At 63.7% G+C, this 21,534-nt stretch overlaps 3 protein-coding genes across 14 annotated transcripts; 2 read left to right on the top strand and 1 right to left on the bottom strand.

Moving 5' to 3' along the window:
* Positions 1–952: 952 nt before the first annotated feature.
* On the bottom strand, positions 953–4,385 carry MRPL55 (mitochondrial ribosomal protein L55). 9 transcript variants are annotated; one of them, XM_059176094.1, is made up of 6 exons: positions 4,229–4,385; positions 3,503–3,590; positions 2,707–2,859; positions 1,852–1,917; positions 1,554–1,755; positions 953–1,183 (listed from the first exon to the last, which is right to left on the bottom strand). In XM_059176094.1, the coding sequence occupies exons 2-6, from the start codon at positions 3,526–3,528 to the stop codon at positions 1,031–1,033; spliced, it is 600 nt and encodes a 199-aa protein (XP_059032077.1). In that variant the 5' UTR covers positions 3,529–3,590; positions 4,229–4,385; the 3' UTR covers positions 953–1,030. The 9 variants fall into 9 exon arrangements, with proteins under 9 accessions (XP_059032077.1, XP_059032083.1, XP_059032078.1 ...); XM_059176100.1 differs by having other exon boundaries at positions 2,812–2,859; XM_059176095.1 differs by having other exon boundaries at positions 3,503–3,593; positions 4,229–4,361.
* Positions 4,386–4,440: 55 nt separating this feature from the next.
* Positions 4,441–12,246, top strand: GUK1 (guanylate kinase 1). Of its 4 annotated transcripts, none has more exons than XM_059176091.1 (9): positions 4,441–4,574; positions 5,329–5,438; positions 8,783–8,896; positions 9,714–9,755; positions 10,172–10,298; positions 11,413–11,551; positions 11,695–11,779; positions 11,901–11,986; positions 12,079–12,246. In XM_059176091.1, the coding sequence occupies exons 3-9, from the start codon at positions 8,785–8,787 to the stop codon at positions 12,112–12,114; spliced, it is 627 nt and encodes a 208-aa protein (XP_059032074.1). In that variant the 5' UTR covers positions 4,441–4,574; positions 5,329–5,438; positions 8,783–8,784; the 3' UTR covers positions 12,115–12,246. The 4 variants fall into 4 exon arrangements, with proteins under 4 accessions (XP_059032074.1, XP_059032075.1, XP_059032072.1 ...); XM_059176092.1 differs by having other exon boundaries at positions 4,445–4,574; positions 5,333–5,438; XM_059176089.1 differs by lacking the exon at positions 5,329–5,438 and having other exon boundaries at positions 4,454–4,574.
* Positions 12,247–12,967: 721 nt separating this feature from the next.
* On the top strand, positions 12,968–20,626 carry GJC2 (gap junction protein gamma 2). The gene is made up of 2 exons (XM_059176084.1): positions 12,968–13,083; positions 18,399–20,626. Exon 2 carries the CDS (start codon positions 18,417–18,419, stop codon positions 19,713–19,715), a length of 1,299 nt encoding a protein of 432 aa, XP_059032067.1. The 5' UTR covers positions 12,968–13,083; positions 18,399–18,416; the 3' UTR covers positions 19,716–20,626.
* The last annotated feature ends 908 nt before the right edge of the window (positions 20,627–21,534 follow it).

The following is a 21,534-nucleotide window of genomic DNA, read 5'->3' as shown; positions in this document are numbered from 1 at the left end:
CGGTATGGCGAGAACCCGTGCTCATACCCCCACCCTCAGGAGGGCTACAGGTTCCTACACAGAGCTGGGCATTGTGAGCGCTGTCAGGCCTGCTTGGGCCACAGCCCCGTGGCGTGGCTTCTGCCAGAATCCCTCTGTGTGAGCCATTTAGCAACTGCCTATCCCCAACACCCTGCCTGTGACTGCCAGTGCCCACGTGCCCGTTCTGTGCACAATCTATCCCCTGCTGCCAGTTCCCCACAAGTGTGGTGTGTAATTTGTTCTGCGCATCAAGCAATCACCAGGTCGAGGGGCGTCTCCCAGAACCGGCGGTGGCAGCGTGCTGGGTGAACCAGCTCAACACCTGTCCCTGGGAGCCAGGGACACAGCCACCTCCCTTCCTTCCTCTTCTGTCAGGCCCGCACGTCCTTCCCAGCTGCAATACAGGCCCCAGGTCTCAGAGACGCAGCCTGGATCAACAGCCTGGAACAGGACACAGGTCAGCCCTGGGCCTGGGCCATGCTGGCTACACTTGCAAAGGTTAGAACATGTTCCTTTGGTCACATAGAAGCCTGGCTAGGGGAAACCCACCCCAGAGCAGATAAATGGCAAGTGCCCACAGAAAGCCTAGTTTGTCATTGCTGCCAGTGAACACCCCTACTCCTATGGGCCGGGAGCAGCTGGGAGCCCCGGTGAGGGGCAGAGTCCACCCGTGCTGTCTTCCCAGATACCCCGCTCCTCCACCCCATCCCTGTAGCTGCTGTGCTCTGCCAGGAGAGCCCCTCGTGTCCTGAGGCTGAAGGGGGGATAGGGTGAGGGGGCTCCAGGGCCCATGGGGGCTGGCTCTGGTTCCCCTTCCTCCTCCTACACTGGTGGCCCGCATACCCCTCAGGCCTCGTGCAAACACCACAGCCCAACCCAATTCTAGACAACCTGGTTGGCTTGGTTGGCCCAGAAGGAAAGGCAACGTGGAGACGGCTTTGCGAACACACCATGTAAAGACACACCATCCCCGAAATCGCATCCCCCACGCAGGCAGCTTCCAGACCCATCACTTTTTTGTCCAAAACCGCTTGTACTGCTCCATGTCAAAGTCATCACTGAGCTCTGGCTCCTCCTTCTCTTTCTTTCGGAGCTGGGCCTCCCGTTTCCGGAACCGTGCCCTCCTCTCCTCTGGGGACAGGGTGTCCAGGTCCACAGGCATCTGAGGAGGGACATGTACACGGCTCACTCAGAGGGCTTGGGGCCCTGCCCATGTCTCCTGCACCTCATTCTCCATGGTGTGGGTGAGAGTTTCTATCTTCTGCTGGGTTCTGTCTCCCCTCAAGGCTCTCAATCTTTCAGCAAACACTTCTGTTTGCTTCCCCAACACTGCTACCCAGCAGACACACCACTGCTGTCTGGCCCTGACCCGTGCAGGGAACCCCACTCTTCCTTGTCCCTCTCCTCACTCAGCAGTTCCAGTTCATGGCTGCCGTGGCTCCGGAGCCCACAAGCCCTGGGAGGGGAGGCTACTACAGGCCAGCTTGCCAAGACTGCGCCCCAGGGGAGTGCGGGCGGGGCGACGGGCACACCTCAAGCATTCGTCGTGGCTCCCGGTAGCGGATGTGGATGGTGGAGCCGTCCTGCTTGACCAGGAGCACGGGGTAGAGGCGTGCATAGGCTTGTCGGTGCACACGTGTGAGCGAGGCCCTGTTGCTGTCGGCCTGCCAGGAGGATGTATGTAGGCGGGCATGCACCAGAGCATACCTTGTCAACACGGGCTGCCGCAGCAGGCTGCAAACACACACACACACACACTGGTCAGGGGCTGCCGCTGGGACCAAAGCGCCCACGCCAGCCAGCCCTCAAGGGACACACAGTGACACATACTGCAGTGGGGCCTGGTCAGAACAGCTTCTGCCCCATGGAAGAGACCGCTGGGGCAACTGCAGGAGACTTTCAGACGAGTGAGATCAGAAGTCAGCAGCTAGGACCCCAGTGGGCTTAGGGGACCAAGCATCAGGCAGGAGACAACTTCCTGTCCTGTGGCTTGGACTTCTGCGTTCCCCCAGCCTTGCACATCCAAGCTGTAACCTCCACGGGATGACATCAGGATTATGTGAGGTCCTGAAGGCCCCCATGCTGGGACGGGGATCCTTACCAGAGCCAGAGAGCAGAGCTCCCCCGGGAGGACTCTGAGCCTGGAAGGCAGAACCCAGCCTGCTGGCATCCTGCACTCAAGACTTCTAGGCTCCAGACCTGGGGAGGGGGGCTGCCCCACCTATGGCGTTCTGAGGGCAGCCTGAGCAGACCAAGACACCTGCAGTCCCCCCCACCAACCACCCCCCAGCATGGCAGACACCTGCCCTTCCTGCACACATCAGGTGCCCTGTGGGGAGGGGGCCTGCCAGGAGGTGACAGGAGGGGAAGAAGCCCTGTATGTGCCATCTGCCTTGCAGAGCGACCCCACAGCAATCCCGTCCCTTCCAGCCTGGCTTTCCTGCAAATGGATTCAGACCCCAGGCTGTCACAAGGCACAATTCCAGAGCTCCCCGGGGCGGTGGGCTACTCCAGGGGCAGACATCCACCACATGCCTTTGCTAAGGCATAGCAAGAGCCAAGATGTCCCACCCAAACCATTCCCACTGGCTCTACTCACATCCCCATGCTCTGGGGCCTCTCGGCTCACAGGAAAGCCTGGCTGAGTGCCCTGCGGCCGTGGAGCTCCAGCCCAGCAGCACCTACCTTGGGGGTGTTCCCTCCACACCCTGCACTTCCCAGCAACCCCTATGACCGAGTGAGGGTGTGTGTGGGATACCAGACTCTGCTGTCCTACCAGGAAGAACACACCCTGTTTGCTGGGAAGTCCCGGAGCTGTCACTGGTGCCTGAGTCGATTCTGACAAAAGACCCCAGAAGAGTCATGGAGATGCAGACAGGAGACTGGTGGTAATCTCCAGCACCAAGGAAGCCTGCAGCAGGCAGGCTGGGTGGGGGGCGGTGCCCAGGAGCTCGAGACACGGCCACCCCTGAGAAGCCCAGCTGGGCGGGCTGGGGCCGGAACCATTCCAGCAGCTTGAACAGGATCTGTCTTGGGACGAGGGCTCTGCAGCCAGAGTCCCTTGCCTAGCTCCACGTGGACCCACAGCTTCATGTGCCCCACCCCTTTCTTCATATCTCCCAGATTCCACAGGACCCACTAGAAATCCCCCGGCTTGCTTCTCCACAAAGCTGTGGCCACACCATACTTCTCATCTTGGGGAGGCCAGCGGTGAGGGGAAGGGCAGGACGGGGACAGTTCTGGGGGGAAGAGCTGGAAGGCATGGCCCTCTGCGAGGACCCAGAGCCAGGCTGGGCTGCAGGATCCCACAGGAACATCACCAGCACCATGTGTCTGGTGCCGAGGACTCACAAACCGCTTCATTCCACCCTCCAAGCCTGCTGTGGCTTCCATCTGCTCCACATTAACACACTGGCTGGGAGGGCTCCCCTGAGATGGCCCCATGACGGCAGTCCCCAGGGGCCCAGAAACCCCTGCTTACCCAAGCAGCCTGCCCACGGCGGCCATTCCTCCTCAGGGCCTTTGTGGCACGTGGAGGCTCAGGTTCAGCCACTGGCCTGGTGGGCAACCTGCTGGGCAAGGAAAGAAGACATCTTTTGAAAAGACAAGGATTCCCACCAAACTGACCTCCAGGGAGCCCCAGCCCGTTAGGAGCCATAGACCCAAGTGCGTCTCGCACGGGGGAGTCGTCGTCGGGTCTCTGCCAGTCCCACTCGCACCTGCAGTCTAGAGGTGCCGTTCACCCAAACTTCTGCGTCAGGAACCCTGTGGCCCGCTACAGATCCTTTCCAGCGGTTCACGTTGTGGGGGAGGCCGCTCAAGGACAGAGTGGAACACACACTGTGGGTGCTTCTCCAGACTACCTACTTCCCCAGCATACAGCGGGGTCGGGACAACGGGACGTACTCGGGGCACCGTGGCCGAGCTCCAGGTCGACACGGCGGGAGACTCGGGCTACCGGGGGCCGGACGGCGGGGGAGACTCGGAGCGCCGAGATCCGGATGGCGGGGGAGCCGGGACGCCGACGGCCCGCGACCCCCGGCGTCCGACCGCCCACGAAGACAGGCCTCCCGGTCCGCGTAGACAGGGCGTCCGCGGCCCTCCCTCCGCCTCCGGAAGCGACCCGGAGGGAAAGGAGAGGCTGGGAGACGAGACGCCGGCGGCGGGGCCCGGTCCACCCGTCGGGAAAACCCCGTATCGCACCCACCTGCCCCTTGCCTGAGCTCCGCAGCAACGCCGAGCCCCAGCGTCCCGGCCGACCCGCCACCCAGTCCACCCACGGCCCCGCCTCAACGTCATCCGCGAGCGCTGCGTCGCGTGGAGTTGATGACAGCCCTGAGGGCGGTGCAAGGTCGGCGCCGCGCTACTACGCCGGACGCAGGCGGCCGGCGCGGCTCCATGACGTACCCCTCCGCGGAGGCCGGACGCGGCGCTGTGACGTCGCCCCGCTGGCGGGCGGGCGGCGGCGGCGGCGGCGGCGGCCGCGGAGCTCATGCTGCGACGCCCGCTGGCCGGGCTGGCGGCGGCCGCCTTAGGCCGGGTCTCCACGGATGGTGAGTGGCGGGGCCTTCCGGGGCGGGCGCGGGGTCGTGCCCCTCGCGGACCGGGGTTCCCGAGGCGCCGTCCGGGGGTCCCGGCGGGACGGCTGCTCGCAGGCGCCGGGCCCTGCGTCTTTACGTACGGGTGTGCGGTGGAGCTCGTGCCTCTCGCGGGGCAGGTTACGAGCCGCCCCGCTGTGCCTATCCTCGGGGTGTTGGGGACACGGCCCGAGGGTCCGCGCTGGAAGCCGGGGCGGCGTCTGCGGGGCGCGGGGGGCAGACGCGGGCCGCAGCCGGGCAGCGCTCCCGAGGTGGGTCGCACGCCCGCCGGAGCCCCGGGACAGGCGGGTGCGGACGGCCCTGGACACGCGCTGACCTCCCGGAGCTCACGTAGGGAAGCCGTCCTGCTGCTGCAGCTCTCGGGTGGACTTCAGTCCGCACCGGGAGGGCAGGCCCCCGAGGTCCTCGGAGCTGTTCCCGCACCGAGGGGCCCCCTCTGGTCGCCGGCATGGCCGCGGGGTCCTGGCCAGGCCGAGCTGGTTCTCCGAGCTGTCCCTGCCCTGAGGTGCCCCTCCTGTCCCATGGCCGTGGGGTCCTGCCCAGGCCAAGCTGGACCTCGAGCCACCCTAAGGGGCTCCCTCCTGTCCCTGCGATTGCTGTGAGGTCCTGGCCCACCCAGCTGTCTGGCAGTGCCAGGCGGTGCAGACGCAAAATCTCACCCAGCAGTAGAGTGTTGGCGGCCTTTGTTTCTGACTCCTGGGTGTTCTAGGTAGACATCTTCTCTGAGGACCAGAGACGTCTGTCTGGGCTGCTGGACACTGGCCATCTGATGTAACTGAAGCTGTTTACAGTGAGAGGGAGCGCCCTTCATTCATCCAGGTGCTGGGGCCCCCTCGCTGGCTGTCATTGGTCCTTCTCGTTGGGGACGAAGGGGAGGGTGGAAGCTGAGGTGTTCCTGGCCAGCGTGGGGCCCGTGGGTGCAGGAGAGAGGCTGTGATGGGCTTCTATGGCCGTCCTGCAAGTGCCCTGTGAAGGCTTCTGGGCAGCACGCCTCCCCAGCGTGGACTTCCTGGAGACTTCTGTCACACAGAGACCTTTTGGACCCCGCAGGGCTCTGGGACGCCTGTGGTTTCCTCTGCCCGCCCCCCACGGCCAGACAGGCCCTCTCACAACCCAGGTCGTGGCCAGGTCTGGCACAGGTGCCTTGCACTTCCATTTCCATCCTGGGAGAGCCTGGGGACCAAGCTCCCCATTTTTGGCTGGAATGAGGGGCATTGGCAGTTCCTGGACACTGGCTTCTAGGGGTTCCGAGGGTGAATGGACGCCGTCGGTTTCTTTCCAACCACAGCCAGACCCTGCTTCTTTGGTCTCGGAGTGTAAACCATTTCTGGTTTTTGCCCTGCATCGAGTGTAGCCAGGAGGAGCATGCAGATGGCTTGAAGAGGATCGTGAAGCCAGTGGCATTGTGGTGTGATTGGGGGTGGAAGGGGTTGACCTCCGTGTCCAAGAGGAACGGTGCAGTCATGAGGGTGAGGTGCTGCAAGCCTCTAGACTCTGGCTCCAGGTCCCTCCCTGGCCCTGCTGGTGCTGGCTTCAGTTTCCCCTGTGTGAGCCAGGCTGGCCACTGGGCTTCTTCCTGCTCCACCCCTTTGATGCCCTGGCCTGCACACCCCTGCTGGAGTCGTTCACAGTTTCAGAGGCCCTGGCTTCCTTTCCAGGAAGGATGCCTCCCCTACCCCCACCCCGGGAGAGGAAGTAAGAAGATGCTACTGCACCGTTGTGACTCACTTCCAGCCAGGCTTCCAGAAGCTCGAGTAGCCAAGACCTGTCCCCCTCCGCAACCCGACCCATCTGGGGGCCAGACACCACCAGCCTCTTTGGCCCAGGTCCATCTGGGTGTCACATTTTAGGAGAGGGCGCACGCCCTTTCTGGGTGTGCTCCTATTGGAAGTGGGTTTGGGTGGGACTGTGCTACCGTGGCCACTGGACACAAGACCAGGCTGCCTGGTGTGGTCTGTGTGATCTTGTGTCCAGTTGAGTTGGTGCTCGGGCGAGGAAGGACTCTGTGCCCTTGTGGGGCCCAAGATGGCCAAGCCCCACCCCTGCAAGATGTCAGTGCGAGGGGGGCGTTCTTACCAGCTGTTATCAGTGTGGTAGACCTTGAGGGAGGGCGGAGAGACGCCCAGCGCTGGGCAGGTCTGGAGCCTGGGCTTGGAGGCCAGTGGGGCTGGGAGCACAGCCTGTGGGAGAAGGCGGGCAGGGGGAGGCGTTGGCTCAGAGCCAGGCGGAGAGTGAGCTAGCACCCTCGGTGGACCCTGAATGAGCACCGCTGCTCACAGCAGTGCCCTGGTGGGTGGCAGGCCTGGGACTCCCAGAACAGGATGGACGGAAGGTTGCGGGTCAGACCTGTGGGACCTGCCCCGTGGGTGGCAGGCACTGGGACTTATGTGTGCGCCTTGCAGCCGCGTCCCAAAGACACATGGGAGACGTGTTTTTGCTGGTGGATGTGTCATCTGCACACATTGGAGCTGATGGCGATCTGGCCCTGCCCGTAGGCATGGGACTTTATAGTGGGGAGCTGCTGGGCTCCTGGGCAAATGGAGGGGCCTATGGGGACATCCTTGGCCAGAGGTGCCTCTTCACATGGTCCTGGATGGGGAATCCCTTGAATTCCTCTGTGCCTGGAGGTAGGCGCTCCAGGCCAGGTCCCGAGGTTCCTGCCGTATCTGCTGGATTTGGAGTTGGTGCTGTGAACAACAGCTGGACAGGCCTTCTGGTCCTCTCCAGGACCGTTGCTCAAAGGAACTCGAGTTCCCACGGCATCAACACCCTGCAGGGCCCGGGGAGACATGTGGGGTCAGAACTTGGCCTGCCGGGGGCCAGGTGCATGGTGGACAGGCTTCAGCCCCTTCTTTCCACCATCCTGCACCCTTCCTTCCACCCCTGCTCCACTCTCCCCATCCCTGTCCCAGCACCTATGAAGCCACACAGACCCAGGGTGATCCAGCCCAGCCAGGGTCTAGGGCTGTGGGTGTGAAAGCCAGGATGTCATGCGGAGCTGGGAGTCCAGCAGGGCCGTCCTTGAGCTGGACACTGGCTAGAGGGGTCGGTGGAGGTGACTCTCTGTGTGTGGTGACCAGCTCCTGTCGCGTGTCCTCAGCAGGGGAGGCCTCCTGCTTCCTGTCCTTCCAGGGCCTGTGCAGAATAGCCGAGCTTGAGCCAGATTACTGTGTTGGCCTACATCGAGGATTAGGAGAGCAAGCGGCCCAGGCTGGGGACACAGGGCAGCCCCAGGGCGGGTGCAGGCTCCTCCAGGCAGAACCCCACAGGGCCCAGCCAGATGGAGTGGGTCCAAGGCCCCACAGCCCACCCCCACCCTGTGGCTCCCTGCCCCTCCACACGTGGCTCACCACGGGGCCTGGTGGGCACAGGGCCGTTAGCAGCCTTTGCTTTGTCTTGGGTGGAAGGGCCGGCCGCCTAGGGAGGGATTTAGCGCTCAGAGGGCGGAGCCTGCCCGCCTGGGATTACCACCCCTTCCCAGCTCTTCAGAGCCGCCCAGCAGCTCAGAAGCCGCATCCCAACGGGAAGTGGGTCGGAGGTGGGTCCAGTGGGGTGTGCTGGGGGTGGTGGGTGGATGCAGAGCTGGGGGCTGGGTCCTCTGCAGACCCCGCTGCTCCTGGGGCCAGTGCCTGAGCCCTGTGCTGCAGGCTGTCCTCCTGGTCGGGGACGCAGAGCTGGGGGCCGGGTCCTCTGTGGACCCTGCTGCTCCTGGGGGCCAGTGTCCCAGCCCTGCACTACAGGCTGTCCTCCTGGTCAGGAACGTGGAGCTGGGGGCTGGGTCATCCGTGGACCTTGCTGCTTCTGGGGGCCAGTGTCCCAGTCATGTACTGCGGGCTATCCTCCTGGTCTGCAGACCCCACTGCTCCTAGGGGCTTCCCAGAGCCCACAGACCAGAGGGTTGAAGACACTGGGGTCCTGTGGGGTCTGCCCTTATGACCCGACGGTCATTGTGAGAACAGGCCTTGGGCTCTTCTGACTTGGACGGAGCCTGTACTGTGCGTAGGCCCAGGAGCTGAGTTCCAGCAGTGGGCCACCAGGACCCACACGTTGGTGCCGTCGTGTGTAGCAGCTGTTCCTGGGGGAAGCTCTGTCCTCATCCGCCATGCCCCACGCAGGTGGGGGTGTTCCTCAGGCCGCACTCATGTCTGTCTCCCTCCCCGCAGGGATGGCAGGACCACGACCTGTCGTGCTGAGTGGACCCTCAGGGGCCGGGAAGAGCACCCTGCTCAAGAGACTCCTGCAGGAGCATGGCAGTGTCTTCGGGTTCAGCGTGTCTCGTGAGGCTCTGGCCTGGGGCAGAGAGGCTGAGGGGGATGTCAGCCCTGCAGACCCACCCCAGGGGTTCCACACGCACACCCACATGGGAAGGGGGTGCCCTACACGCTGATCCGCCCCAGGGGGTACACACACACACACACACAGGTAGGGGGTGCCCTACTTGCTGATCCACCCTGGGGGGCCACATGCACCCACACACAGGGAGGGGGACGTCCTACATGCTAACTCATCCTGGAGGACCCACACATACACACACACACAAGGGAATGGTCCCTACACCGCTGACCCTGACCGGCAGCCCCCGCACCCACACAGTGGATGGTCCCCACACTGACCCTGACTGGCACCACCCCCAACACAGACACGCGGAGTATGGTCCCCACACCGGTGACCCTGACCGGCAGCCCCCCAACAGACACACACAGTACAGTCCCTACAGTGCTGACCTTGACACTTGTGCACGCGTGCGCGCACACACACACACACACACACACACACACGTCCGACGGCGGACGGTCCCCACACCACTGACCCTGACTGACAGCCCCTGACATACACACACAGGGGACAGTCCTCACACTATTGACCCTGACTGGCAGCCCCCCCCCACACACACACACGGGGGACAGTCCCCACAGCGCTGATTTTGACCGGCAGCCCTCCCACACACACACGCACACATGGGGGACAGTCCCCACACCGCTGAACCTGACTGACAACTCCCCCAACACGTGGGCTGAGCCAGGCCCTGCGGGAGGCTGTGGGTAGGCTGTGGGGGCTCCGGGTGTCCCAGAGTGATCAGGGCTTGTGTTCTAGATACCACGCGGGACCCGCGGCCTGGAGAAGAGAACGGCAAAGGTGAGCTGGGCCCTTGGCGTCCCTGTCTGCAGGGTGGGCAGGTTCAGGGGCCTACAGTAGGCTGGCTCGGTGGGGCCAGGCTGAGGTTGCCACAGGTGGTCCATGCTGAGAGGTGTGCTGCTCTCTATGCCCCCATGTGTAGTCGACCTTGACGTCACAGTTGTGCCACAGGCATCTCCTGTAGTCTCCACAGGACTAGAAACATCCGTTCCCCATCCTACCCCCACCCTGCCCCTGAGGCTGGCCATCTCCAGGCCCCCTGGAGCCTCTCCCTGGAAAGCCCTGCCATCACCATGGCAGGGATGGTGCAAGAAAGTGCCATGTGTGCCTGTGTTCCCTGCTCGGCAGAGCACAAAGGTCTGCAGGGAAGCTGACTCTGGTCTCACTTGGTCCCTGAGCACCCTGGGGCTTTGCAGAGGTCAAGCCTCAGCTGGCCCTCCTTGCAGATTACTACTTCGTGACCAGAGAAGTGATGCAACGGGACATCGCCGCGGGTGACTTCATTGAGCATGCCGAGTTCTCGGGGAACCTGTATGGGACTAGGTGGGCCACTCTGGGGGCCTCCCCTCCTTCCCGGGGGCTCTCCCTGTGGCTTGACCTATGCAGGGGATCCTGGGTGGGTTCTCTGGGCCCATTGGAGTAAGGTGCCCACCATGCCAGGGTCCGAGACGGGGCAGCAGTTGGGGCTCTCCAGGCTGCCTTAGCACCCCTGTGTCCACCTGGCTGGCCACCAGGGAAACCATAGGCCCCTCAGACAGGTACATGGCAGGAATCCTGGTCTCCAAGGTGCACAGGCCATACTGTGGCCTGCCTTCCGACCAGCCAGTGGCTGGCATTGGAGTGCTCTGCCCTCCCCTCCCCTCCCTTCCACTGCCCTGCTCTGTGCTCTTCCCTCTTCCATCCTTCCCCTCCACTCTTCTCCTCTGCTGTACTCCCCTCCCCTCTTCTGCCCTCTGCTCCCTTCTGCTCTACTCCCCTCTCCTCCACTGCCCTTCCTTCTCCCTGCTTCCTGGCCCTGCTCTCTGCTCCCCTCTTCTGCCTTGTCCTCTCCTCCCCTCCCCTCTACTGCCCTCTCCTGCTCTCCTCTCCCCTCCCCTTCCCTTCTGATCTGCTCCCCTCCCTTCCCCTCCTCTCCTCTGCTCTTCCCTCCTCTCTGCTCCCCTCCCTGCCCTGCCCAATCCCATCCAGTCCAGAGTCTTCGCCAGCTCCTACCGGGCTAACAGGCCCAGAGCAGTGTCCTGGGCAGTCGGGCCCAGCCATGCCTCTGTGTGCAGCCTGTCCCTGAGCCCTCTGATGAGGGCGAAGCAGAGATCCCACGAGACCTATCTTGTTCCATCCTAGGACCTAGGTACAGCTGGGCTGTGACCCAGAGGGGCGTTCACTGGGGCTGTTGGGCAGTGACAGCTAGGGCCCTCGTACCACAAGCCACAGCCACCCTCAGCCCAGCACACATGCTTCCAGAAAGGTAGAGGAGACGCTGGGGTGTGGGGAGGTTCCTGCCTTCATTTCTGGCCATGCCCACGCCAAGTGGAGGCTTGTGGGGAAGGCAGGAGCCCAGAGCATGGGCCATGATAGTCCTGTAGAGGCTGTTTGAGGCCTTGGGGGGTTACTGGGTCCAGGCAGCCCCACTGAGCAGTCCCTGCCTCCTGTCCTCCAGCAAAGCAGCTGTGCGGGCTGTGCAGGCCATGAACCGTATCTGCGTGCTGGACGTGGACCTGCAGGGCGTGCGTAACATCAAGAAGACGGACCTACGGCCCATCTACATCTTCGTGCAGCCGCCCTCACTGGACGTCTTGGTGGGGGTGGGGTGAGGCTGGGGAGGGCAGGGGTGCAGCAGCCTTGCTGAAGCCCTGGGGGGGCCTGGGGGGTTGGGCAGGAGATGCCCTGCCACCTCAGAGGCACTGACCACCCCCCACCCCCCATCCCCCGTGTGTCTCAGGAGCAGCGGCTGCGGCAGCGCAACACGGAAACAGAGGAGAGCTTGGCCAAGCGTCTGGCTGCTGCTCGGGTGGACATGGAGAGCAGTGAGTATGGGCTCTGGCCACTGGGTGTGTCCCCATCTCCTCTGCCAACATGGGTCACCCCGCAGCAGGGTCCCTGTGGAAGACCGCGAGGGCCTGCCCTGACCCTGTCCCCCCACCCCAGGCAAGGAGCAGGGCCTCTTCGACCTGGTCATCATCAACGACAACCTGGACACGGCCTACCGGACCTTGGAGGAGGCGCTCTCCGAGGTGGGCTCTGCAGGGGGACAGTAGGCAGGGTCAGACCGCGTGGCCCGTCACCCTGGACCCTGGGGGACACCCTCCTTCTCTCTCCATGGCAGGAAATCAAGAACGTTCAGAGGACCAGCTGCTCCTGAAAAGGACGCCCGTTGTGGACTCCCCTCAGCTTCCGCCCAGTTGGCCGAGGCTGGAGGACCCTGGCCTCCCCTTGCCCCTCTCCCGCGGATCTGGGCCAGTGTCCTAATAAAGAACTGCTGGGTAACAGTGTCTATGAGCCCATGACATCCCATCTGTGGCCAAGGGTTTGGGGCCAGGGGTCAGGCACGCCTGCACGATGGACCCCCAGTCCTGGCGACCTGGCATCTTGTGGTCTGGGCACCCCCAGACTCCCTGTGCCCACTTCTCTGGGGTTTCCTTTGCCCCATCTTCATGTCAGGGAGCTCAGGGGCTGCTGGCTGGGCAGATGGGGTCCCCATAGCTGGACTGGGGCCCTGGTAGGCATGGACAGACCCGTTAGATGGCAGCTGCCTCTCTCACTGCCTCGTGGAGCTGCCATGAGGCTCTGGGTGGGGCAGGGGTCCGGGGGTCCTCCTCCCGTGGGGGTCCCTCCACTGGGCCTTGGTGCGGGCCAGGTGCCATGCTCTGCCTTGTGTGAGGTCCCCGTGTTCCGGGGAGGTCACTGGAGCCAGGGCAGCCTTGGGGGATAGGAGAGGGGCTGGCCTGGTCCGTACCCAGGCCATGCTGCTGTGGTGGGACCCAGGCAGACGCCCTCAAGCACAGATGCACATTGGAGGGCAGGTGGGAGCCTGGCAGGGAGGCAGGTGAGGTGGGGCCAGAGTGACATGCAGAGGGAGGGGCACAATCAGGGGAGGCCCCTGCCCTCTCTGGGCCCTGTCCAGCCCTGGGGACAATCGGGAATTCAGACCCCAGGCCTTGGGGGGAACAATGGAGCCCTTGAAGGCCCTCCCCCAACATTGTGCTTGGTGGTGAGAGGTGGCCCTGGGTCAGGCCCAGGACTCAGCCAGGCACTCATCCTGGGAGGATCTCTGTCCAGCCAGCTGGCAGGTGGAAGACCTCAGGGACCCCCATTTCCTGGCCTGGAAAAGGTAGGGCACTGCCCAGGGGGCCAAGTGTGGGCATTCGTAGGGGAATGAACAACATGCACCTTCTCCGTGGACCCGGGGTGTCAGGCTCAAGAGAAGCAGGCAGGGAACACCAGGTCCTGGGTCTGGCAGGACTGCTCTCCTGTTCTCGGGACCAAACGGGATGGTGGGGGAGGTAGGGGCTCCCAGGGCTGCTCACGCCAGCTGGTGAGCGGGAAGGGAAGGGAGTGCACCGGGGACCTTCCCCAGCAGCTGGGGCTCCTCAGGCTATGCTGGTGTGGCCAGCCCACCAGCTGTGGTGTGTCCAGAGGCCAGCCTCAGACGGTTCGGGCCCGGTGGGAGGCTGGGGAGGCCTACCCTGCACACATGGGCAGACGCACTGGGGTGGGTACACCTGCCGCTGAGTGCCCCACTCCTGACCCAGCCTGGGGTTCCTTCCCATAAACCCTCACAGGGGCCTGCTAGACCTCAGGTCCTCAGCTGTGGGCCCCAGGGGTCACCGGGAGCAGACCAGAGCCCTGTTGTCCAGGAGCGCCCCCCCCCCCCCCGCATCGTGTGCCACAGATGTTGTGAGTGAGTTGTCTGGGCAGCCCAAGCAGGAGTGGGGTGCAGGCGGGTGGTCCTGGGCAGGGTGCCAGGCTAGGCGGTAGCAGTTTGGGAAGGGGTAGAGGCCCCCTGCACAGCAATAGTGGACCCAGGCCAGCCTGCAGCATCACAGAGCCCCCACGGAGCCCCATGGGGTGCTCTCGCAGGTTCGGCTTCCCGCAGACCTCCCTGCTGTGTCTGCTCTGGGAAACCCTCACGAGTCCCTCTGCAGACCCGGCCCCCCTGTGGGAGGAGGACCCTCACTGAAAGCAGGGACTGCAGAGAGCGCTTGCTGGCCCCACCAGCCTCCCCAGTTCATCCCACCTCTGCCTCTGTCAGCCCGCCCTAGGCCTGAGGGGCGCTCTTGTGTGTAAGCGAGGGTGAGGTAGGCGAGTGTACAGATGCTTGCGAGGTCAGGACCGGGCTGGTGCTGCTGGTGGGCTGAGCACCCTGTGAGGGTGGAGCTCCCTGGGGGCAGACCCTGCAGGCTGAGTGCAGAACAGGAGGGGGCCTGAAGGGGGCCCCGCTGGGGGCCCCGCGGGCAGCCATTGTCCACCCTCAGTGCGAGACTGACTGGTGTGCCCGGCAGCTGCACGGGGTGGGAGGGTGGGGGCAAGGGAGACTGTGGGGTGGCTTGTGGCCTGGCCAAAATTCAGGGCCAGGCTGACATTGGGGTGCTTGTCAGCACTCTAGGTTCTGGTGCCCCCAGGATCTCACGGGGGGGATCCCTTGCAGATCAGGTGAGCTGAGCATGTTTGGAGGGGGGGCCTGCCTGGCAGCCCCTCCTTGGGGAGGAAGCTCGGCCTGCCCTGGAGCTGTTCCTGGGAGGAAGCAGGGCCAGGGATGGGAAGGAAGTGGCTGGGCAGGCCCTGGCCCTTCCCCCTGCACACCCGTCCACTCCCAGGACCTTTGTTCAGACCCAGGGGTGAGGGGAGCTCATGGATGCCTGCCATCCTGCTGCCTGCTAGAGCCTAACACCCTCCTCCCGGCAGTCCAGCAGTCTCCCCTTAAGCCCTGGCTTCTCCTCCCAGATCCTGGCCTGCAGCCTGGGACCCTCCTTGCCCATCACTGAGTATGATCCCACTCACACTTGCTCTGACCGAGCTCTGGGTGAGCTGCTGTCTGAACGGAGCCAAGGTTCCTGCAAACCAGGACCCCTACCCTCCCCCCACCTCACCCCTGCCAGAGGCCCAGCCCCACTGGCCACCTACTGGCAGCACTGGACAGCCTTGAGTGAGCCCCTCAGCCTTCCTGGGGGTCAGGGTCCTCCCTGGGGCCTGCAGCTCAGAGGGAGTCAGCAGAGGGAGGGGGAGCTACGTGGAGGGGGCTGCACACTGTTTCGGATCCCCTTTCCTTCCCCTTTATTCACATAACCTTGCCTATCAGTGCGTACTTGGGTCAGACCCTGTAACCCAGTCTGTAGTACTGCGTTGCTCTACTGTAACTCCAGCAGGCATGGCTTCAGACATGGGGAGCTTCTGCAAGGTGCTGCCATGTCCCTCACTGTGTGCACGCGTGCAAGCAGGTGTGTGTGTGTGTTTGCATACTCCTGCCTATGTGGGTGTGTGTGCCCACATGCCTGCCTGTGCAGGTGCATGTGTTGTGGGCACGTGAGCAGAGTGCGTGGGCATGCATGTGGATGAAAGGATGTGTGTGTGCATGAGTGTGCACGTGCGTGCTTAGGTGCCTTGCTGCTCGTGAGTGGGTGTGCATGCGCTTGCACATCCTTCCTCACTCTCTAGCCCAAGCATGTGTTTTGACACATTTCCTGCCCCATCATGACCCCAGCAGCTTCTCCACAAGCTCAAGGGCCTTGACTGAGAGTGCGTGTGCTCATTGGCTACAGAAGGGGCCTTGACCACGGTGCATGTGCTCATGGCTATGGATGTTCTCACATTTCCACCCTTCCAAATACGCATGTGCACAAACCTGTGTACACACACATAACCCTGACATTCCCTGGGTAGTTGTCCGTGTCCTGTTCAGCCCCAGTTCTCCAATGCTAACCCCCGACATTCCAGCCCCTCCCCTCCCTGGCAGGTCTATGGCCCCCAGGTAGTGAGGAACCCCCAGACAATGGTAAATAAAGCTGATGGGGGACTGTACTGTAGTTCCAGCCTAGGAGGCAGATTGTAGGATGGGCAGGGCATGGGGTGTGGGTGGGCACAGATGTATGTGGGGGCATGTATTGGGCAGGCCTGGCATGTGGGGCCATTTTGGGGTAGAGCGTGGAAGGGGTGAACTTGGGGGGGGCATGGAGTAGTGTCCAGGGGTATGCAGGGTGGGTCAGGGCATGGAGCGTAGGATATGGTCCTGGTGTGGACATGTGCGGGCATATGAGTGTGTGCAGGGTAGGGTGTGTGCAAGATGTGAGCGGAGCAAGGACGTGGGTAGGAGTGTGGTGGAGCGTGGACATGTGCAAGTGTGCATGGGTGTGTGTGAGGGGCAGGTATGCTAGGGGTGAGGCCCTGCAGCTATGGGCTTGGCCTGGGGTGGAGGTTACCTGGCTTGCAGCCATGTGTGCTTAGCTGTTATTGCCAAGTTTAGGGAGTCCAGAGGCGTGGTCAACAGGCCCCCTAAGGTGACTGGTGGGTTAGGCTCTCAGAGAGCAAGGCAGGGCCTGGCAGAGTTGCATGCAGGGTTTGCTGATGGTGTGCAGGGGTGCAGGACAGAGAGCCGTGTAGGGTAAGGACCAGAGTTTGCCATCAGCCCATGTCAGCAGGCATCTTGGGCCAGAGGGCTGGATTTGGAGGGTCCTTCAGCAGGGACTGAGGCCAGAGCTGGTCAGTGCAGCCTCCTGACCGCAGAATGACCCTGGTGTCCCCAAGTGTGTGACACAGACCCTGCACATACATACATGTGGCACTAGGCTTTGGCCCTCGCTGGAAGAGCCAGAGGGTGGTGCCATCTCTGAGTCTTTGCCCTCCACCCAAGCTCACGGACTCCCCCACTGCACTGGGACAAGGAGGAGAGGAGCCTTGCTGCCTCCAACTCCTGCTGCCCAGACTGTACCCCCCTTGCCACTGAAGTCCTGCAGAACCAGCTCTGATTACCCCCTCTCCCGACACCTCTCATCATTTGGCCTCTGCCACTCGGGGCTGCCCCGCCGGGTGCGGGTGGCGTGTGTGTCCCAGCCTGAGAGGGAGGGCTGGACGTATGTCTGTGTAGGTGGGAGGGTGTGTGCATTAGTGCGTAAGTGTGCATATGTGTCTGAGTGTTTGCACACGTGCAAGTGTGGTTATGCTGTGTGAGTGCACCAGCACATTTGCTTATAAATGTGTGTATATGTGAGTGTGTGTGTCCTGGTGTGTGGACATCTGTGCATTTGATTATTAGTGTGTGCATGCACGAGTGTGCATCTGGGTCTGTGGGTTCATGTGTGCAGCTGCAGGCACATGTGCGTCTCAGTGCATGGGTGGGTGTGCATTTGAGGAGGGCTTGTGTGTGTGTGGCTCTGAGAGGGGCAAGGCACACAGATGTGAGGAAGAAGGGTCACTTCCCCAGGAACCCCAGGAACCCCCTCTTCCTGCCCCCACCCAAGGGGAGAGGCCCCAGCTGCATAAAGACCGAGCTTCCCCAGAGCCACCCTCCCAGCCTCGGCTGCTCCATCCCACACCTGCCCACGCTGCCTCCTGGGCCCGGAGGGAGGGGATCAGAAGCAGGAGGCACTCAGGGGTCTCCTATCCAAAACCATCCCAAAGCAGGTACTGGCCTTAGTCACGACAGAGGGAGGGTGGGCCTTGGGGGGCTGCAGCCCCTCTCCCCTTCCTGGAGGCTCAGGATGATGAATATTAGCGCCATTCTCTCCTGGGCACAGGCCCACCGGGGGATCAGCACTGGTCTGGGATGTGGTGAGTGGCCCCATGGCGGTCTCCAGGTGTCACGGATGCCCTGATGTGCCTTGCTCGACCAGTCCCCATTCTGAACAGATGCCTGGCCTCACTTGGCTTCCCAGCGGGCCTGTCCTTGCTACATTTCTGCGGAGAACAGGCTGGTGGTGTTTGGACAAGATGGGGAAGCAGCCCAGAGGGCTGGCCAGTGGCCTGTAGGCCAGCAGGGTCTCTTGAGGAGTGTCGGAATGAGTCTGGGGGTCCTCTGTGGAGAGGGAGGAAGCAGTGGAGCTCAGTGGAGGGTGTGGACAGGGATGTGGGGTGGATTGTGCTGCTGGAGGAGACTGGAATCAAAAGGGATCCAGGGGCTGGGGGCCTGGAGGGCTCCGTGGGATGCTGCAAACAGGACCCCGGAGACCCTCTTCAGTGGCCTGAACTCTGCCTGAGTGGGGCAGGAGGGCCATGGGTCTGAGCTGAGGCCCCGCAGCCCCCAGACCCTGATTGGGGCTGGCCTTGGTCTCCCTATGCACTCTCAGGGCCTGGGGTGGGGTCTCTGGATCTGGGGGAAGGCTGCAGCTTGCAAGGGGCTGGGCTGTCCCTGGCGTGGGGAGGGTGTGGGGGGCTGGCGCTGCCACAGGCAGCGGGGACCAGAGGAGGGGGCATGGGGTGAGCCAGGGCTGCCTCTCCACATATCCATCCAGAAGGCAGAGTCAGGACCGAGGGTGCTGCTCCTTTCACTGAAGGTGGTAAGCCCCCCAGACCTTACTAGGCAGGGTCCCTGGCTCCCCCTCTGCCGCCCCGCCATGCTCCCGAGACTCCCTCTGGGGGGCGCTCCTCCTGGCCTGTTCTCCTCCTCGCCCAGCCCTGCCCCGAGTTGAACTCCCCTCGCTTCGGCCCCCGCAGGTCCCGTCCCCCGCCCCTATGACCAACATGAGCTGGAGCTTCCTGACGCGGCTGCTGGAGGAGATCCACAACCACTCCACGTTCGTGGGCAAAGTGTGGCTCACCGTGCTGGTGGTCTTCCGCATCGTGCTCACGGCCGTGGGTGGGGAGTCCATCTACTCAGACGAGCAGACCAAATTCACGTGCAACACGCGGCAGCCGGGCTGCGACAACGTGTGCTACGACGCCTTCGCGCCCCTGTCGCACGTGCGCTTCTGGGTCTTCCAGATCGTGGTCATCTCCACGCCGTCCGTCATGTACCTGGGCTACGCCGTGCACCGCCTGGCGCGCGCCTCGGAGGACGAGCGCCGCCGCGCGCCTCGCCGCCGCCCGGGCCCTGGACGCCGGCCTGCCCGCGCGCCTCTGCCACTGCCCCCACCGCCGCACCCTGGCTGGCCCGAGACCGCCGGCCTGGGCGAGGAGGAGCCCATGCTGGGCCTGGGCGAGGAGGACGAGGACGCGGGGGTGGCCGACGGCCTAGGCGAGGAGGCCCAGGCGGAGGACGCGGGCATGGCCAAGGGCGCGGGCGCTGACGGCAAGGCTGCGGGGGCCCCGGGTCCGGCCGGGCAGCACGACGGGCGGCGGCGCATCCAGCGCGAGGGCCTGATGCGCGTGTACGTGGCCCAGCTGGTGGCGCGGGCTGCCTTTGAGGTGGCCTTCCTGGTGGGCCAGTACCTGCTGTACGGCTTTGAGGTCCGGCCCTTCTTCGCGTGCAGTCGCCAGCCCTGCCCGCACGTGGTCGACTGCTTCGTGTCCCGGCCCACGGAGAAGACCATCTTCCTGCTGGTCATGTACGTGGTCAGCTGCCTCTGCCTGCTGCTCAACCTGTGCGAGATGGCGCACCTCGGCCTGGGCAGCGCGCAGGACGCGGTGCGCGGCCGCCGGCCGCCGGCTGGCGCTCCGGGCCCAGCGCCCCGTGCGCCGCCCGGCACGCTGCCCGCCTCACCCGCCGGCCTCGCCTGCCCCCCGGACTACAGCCTGGTGGTGCGCGCAGCTGAGCGCGCGCGCTCGCACGACCAGGACCTGGCCAGCCTGGCGCTGCAGGCGCTGCGAGAGGGGCATGCGATGGGTGACCGCGACAGCCCGCCGTGCCCCGGCCTCCCTGCGGCTGCTCGGGGGCCCCCACTGGCTGGCGCCCCCGCCTCCGGCTCAGGCAGTGCCACGTCGGGGGGCACGGGCCCAGGCGGGGGCCAGGCCAGGCCGGGCTCCAAGCCCAGGGCGGGCTCAGAGAAGGGCAGTGCCAGCAGCAGGGAAGGCAAGACCACCGTGTGGATCTGACGGCCCCCCGCTGACGTGGCCTGTCCTCCCTCCAGGCCGAGGCTGGGGTGGGGGGCTGTGGGGGAAGGCCCAGGGCTGGGCGCTCAGGGCTCTCTTCTTCCTCCTCCTCCCTCTCCCTGTCTCCCCTCCCCCTCCTCCCCCTCTCTCCCCTTCCTCCGCCTCAGCTGCCCACACTCTCAGGAGGGGAGGGGGGAGCCGGGAAGGCATTGCCCGCTGGACACCGGCCCCTCCCTGCATGAGTCCTGGCTCTGTCCAGGGTAGGATCTGCAAGAGCCCCTAGCTCGGATCCCTGAAAGTGGAAGATGTAGATAGAAACTCCCACCTCCAGGGCCTGGCCTAGCTCACCGGCTGTGGGGGCGGTGCTGGGCCCTCTCCCTGGAGACCCTCTGGGCTCTCCGGCTGGCTTCGCTGGGTCAGGACAATAGATCTCCTCCCCTGCTCCCCTGTAGCAGCTCACAGAGGTCACCCAGGGTGCCTGGCTTGAGGAACTGGGGGCACTGTGCTGGGTCCCTACTCCCTGAGGCAGCAAATGGGGCTCACTCCCCACACCCCCACCGCAACTGCATTTCGTGTTTTGTGCACAGCTGGAAGCAATCCTAGGTCTTTCTTGTACAGAAGGGAAACTGGGGTTGGATGGGCCTGGCCCCTACTGGGCCCCATGCTCTCCATTCCCTACCTAGACAGCTGGACAGAGGCCCTGGGGTGAACAGACCACACCCTCTGGAGCCTGGGACATCATGGAAGTCCCGCAAAGATGTTGGTTCACCTTCTGCCGGGTCATGCTCCGAGCTTTGGCACTGGCCATTCTGGGAGAAGGGGTTCTGGGGCTCCTACCTACCCCTTCTCTGGCCTCCAGTCCCCTCCCTAATTCATACACAGTGTCCAAAACCAAGGAAGCCAAATAAAACTAACTTTTGTTTACAACTGCGTATGTGGGTGCATGTGGGGCATGCACATACGTGTAGAGTGTGCACACATGTGTGAGTGTGAGTGCATGCATGTGTGTGTCCACCGTTGCCCTCCAGGGACATGTTTCTCAGCTCTAGGCTGGCTGGGAGAAGCAAGGCTCAGGCCACATGGGTGCCTCTTTGTGCCACGCAGCAGGGGAAAGGGTTGGGGGCACCACTGGACACGCAGATGGTGAGAACAAAGAAAGCGGGCAGGCCCACATGCTCTGAACCCAAGGTCGGCCTGTAGTCAGAGGACAGCGGACAGCATTGTCTGCACACTGGCCACAGCCTGCAGCACGAGTGGCAGAGGGGACACTCAGGTGGTGGTGGGGGAGTCAGCTGCTGCCAGCAAAGAGCCCCTCTGACTTGACTTCAGTGACCCCAGCCCCCCTCAGGCCAAGAGCAGGCTGTGACAAGCCCTCCTGGGCTGCAAACCCTCTTTAGTGTCCCCAGGCCACACCTAGACCTGGGTCAGCCTGCTTCTGATGCTTGGGACATGCTGAGTCCCCCAGGGGAGCCCCACCTCAGGAAGTCCTAGAGAGCCCAGCCAGTTCAGAATCAGAGCAAAGACACATGTCCCCTCTGTGGGAGAGGAGGTCTCATGGGGGCCGAATGCCCCTGATCTGGTGTGCTGCTGGCATGGTCAAGCCTGGGGAAAGCTGGTCTCTGCAGTGGGGCTGCTGTGTGGCCTGGGCCTCCTCCCAGCACGGGGTCTCCAGAGGACCTGGCAAAGGCCAATGACTCTTGTCACCAGCCCAGGACTGACACCATTTCCACTGCACCTACAGGCTTGAGAGATCCAGGAGCAAACAGGACCCTTCTGGTTGGGTCAACCTGTTAACAAGCACACATGGGATGGGAAATTGGAT

Source organism: Mustela lutreola, chromosome 5 (genome assembly GCF_030435805.1).
Source record: "Mustela lutreola isolate mMusLut2 chromosome 5, mMusLut2.pri, whole genome shotgun sequence".
NCBI lineage: Eukaryota > Metazoa > Chordata > Mammalia > Carnivora > Mustelidae > Mustela > Mustela lutreola.
The sequence above is the reverse complement of the archived record's forward strand: the minus strand, read 5'-3'. Positions and strand labels throughout refer to the sequence as shown.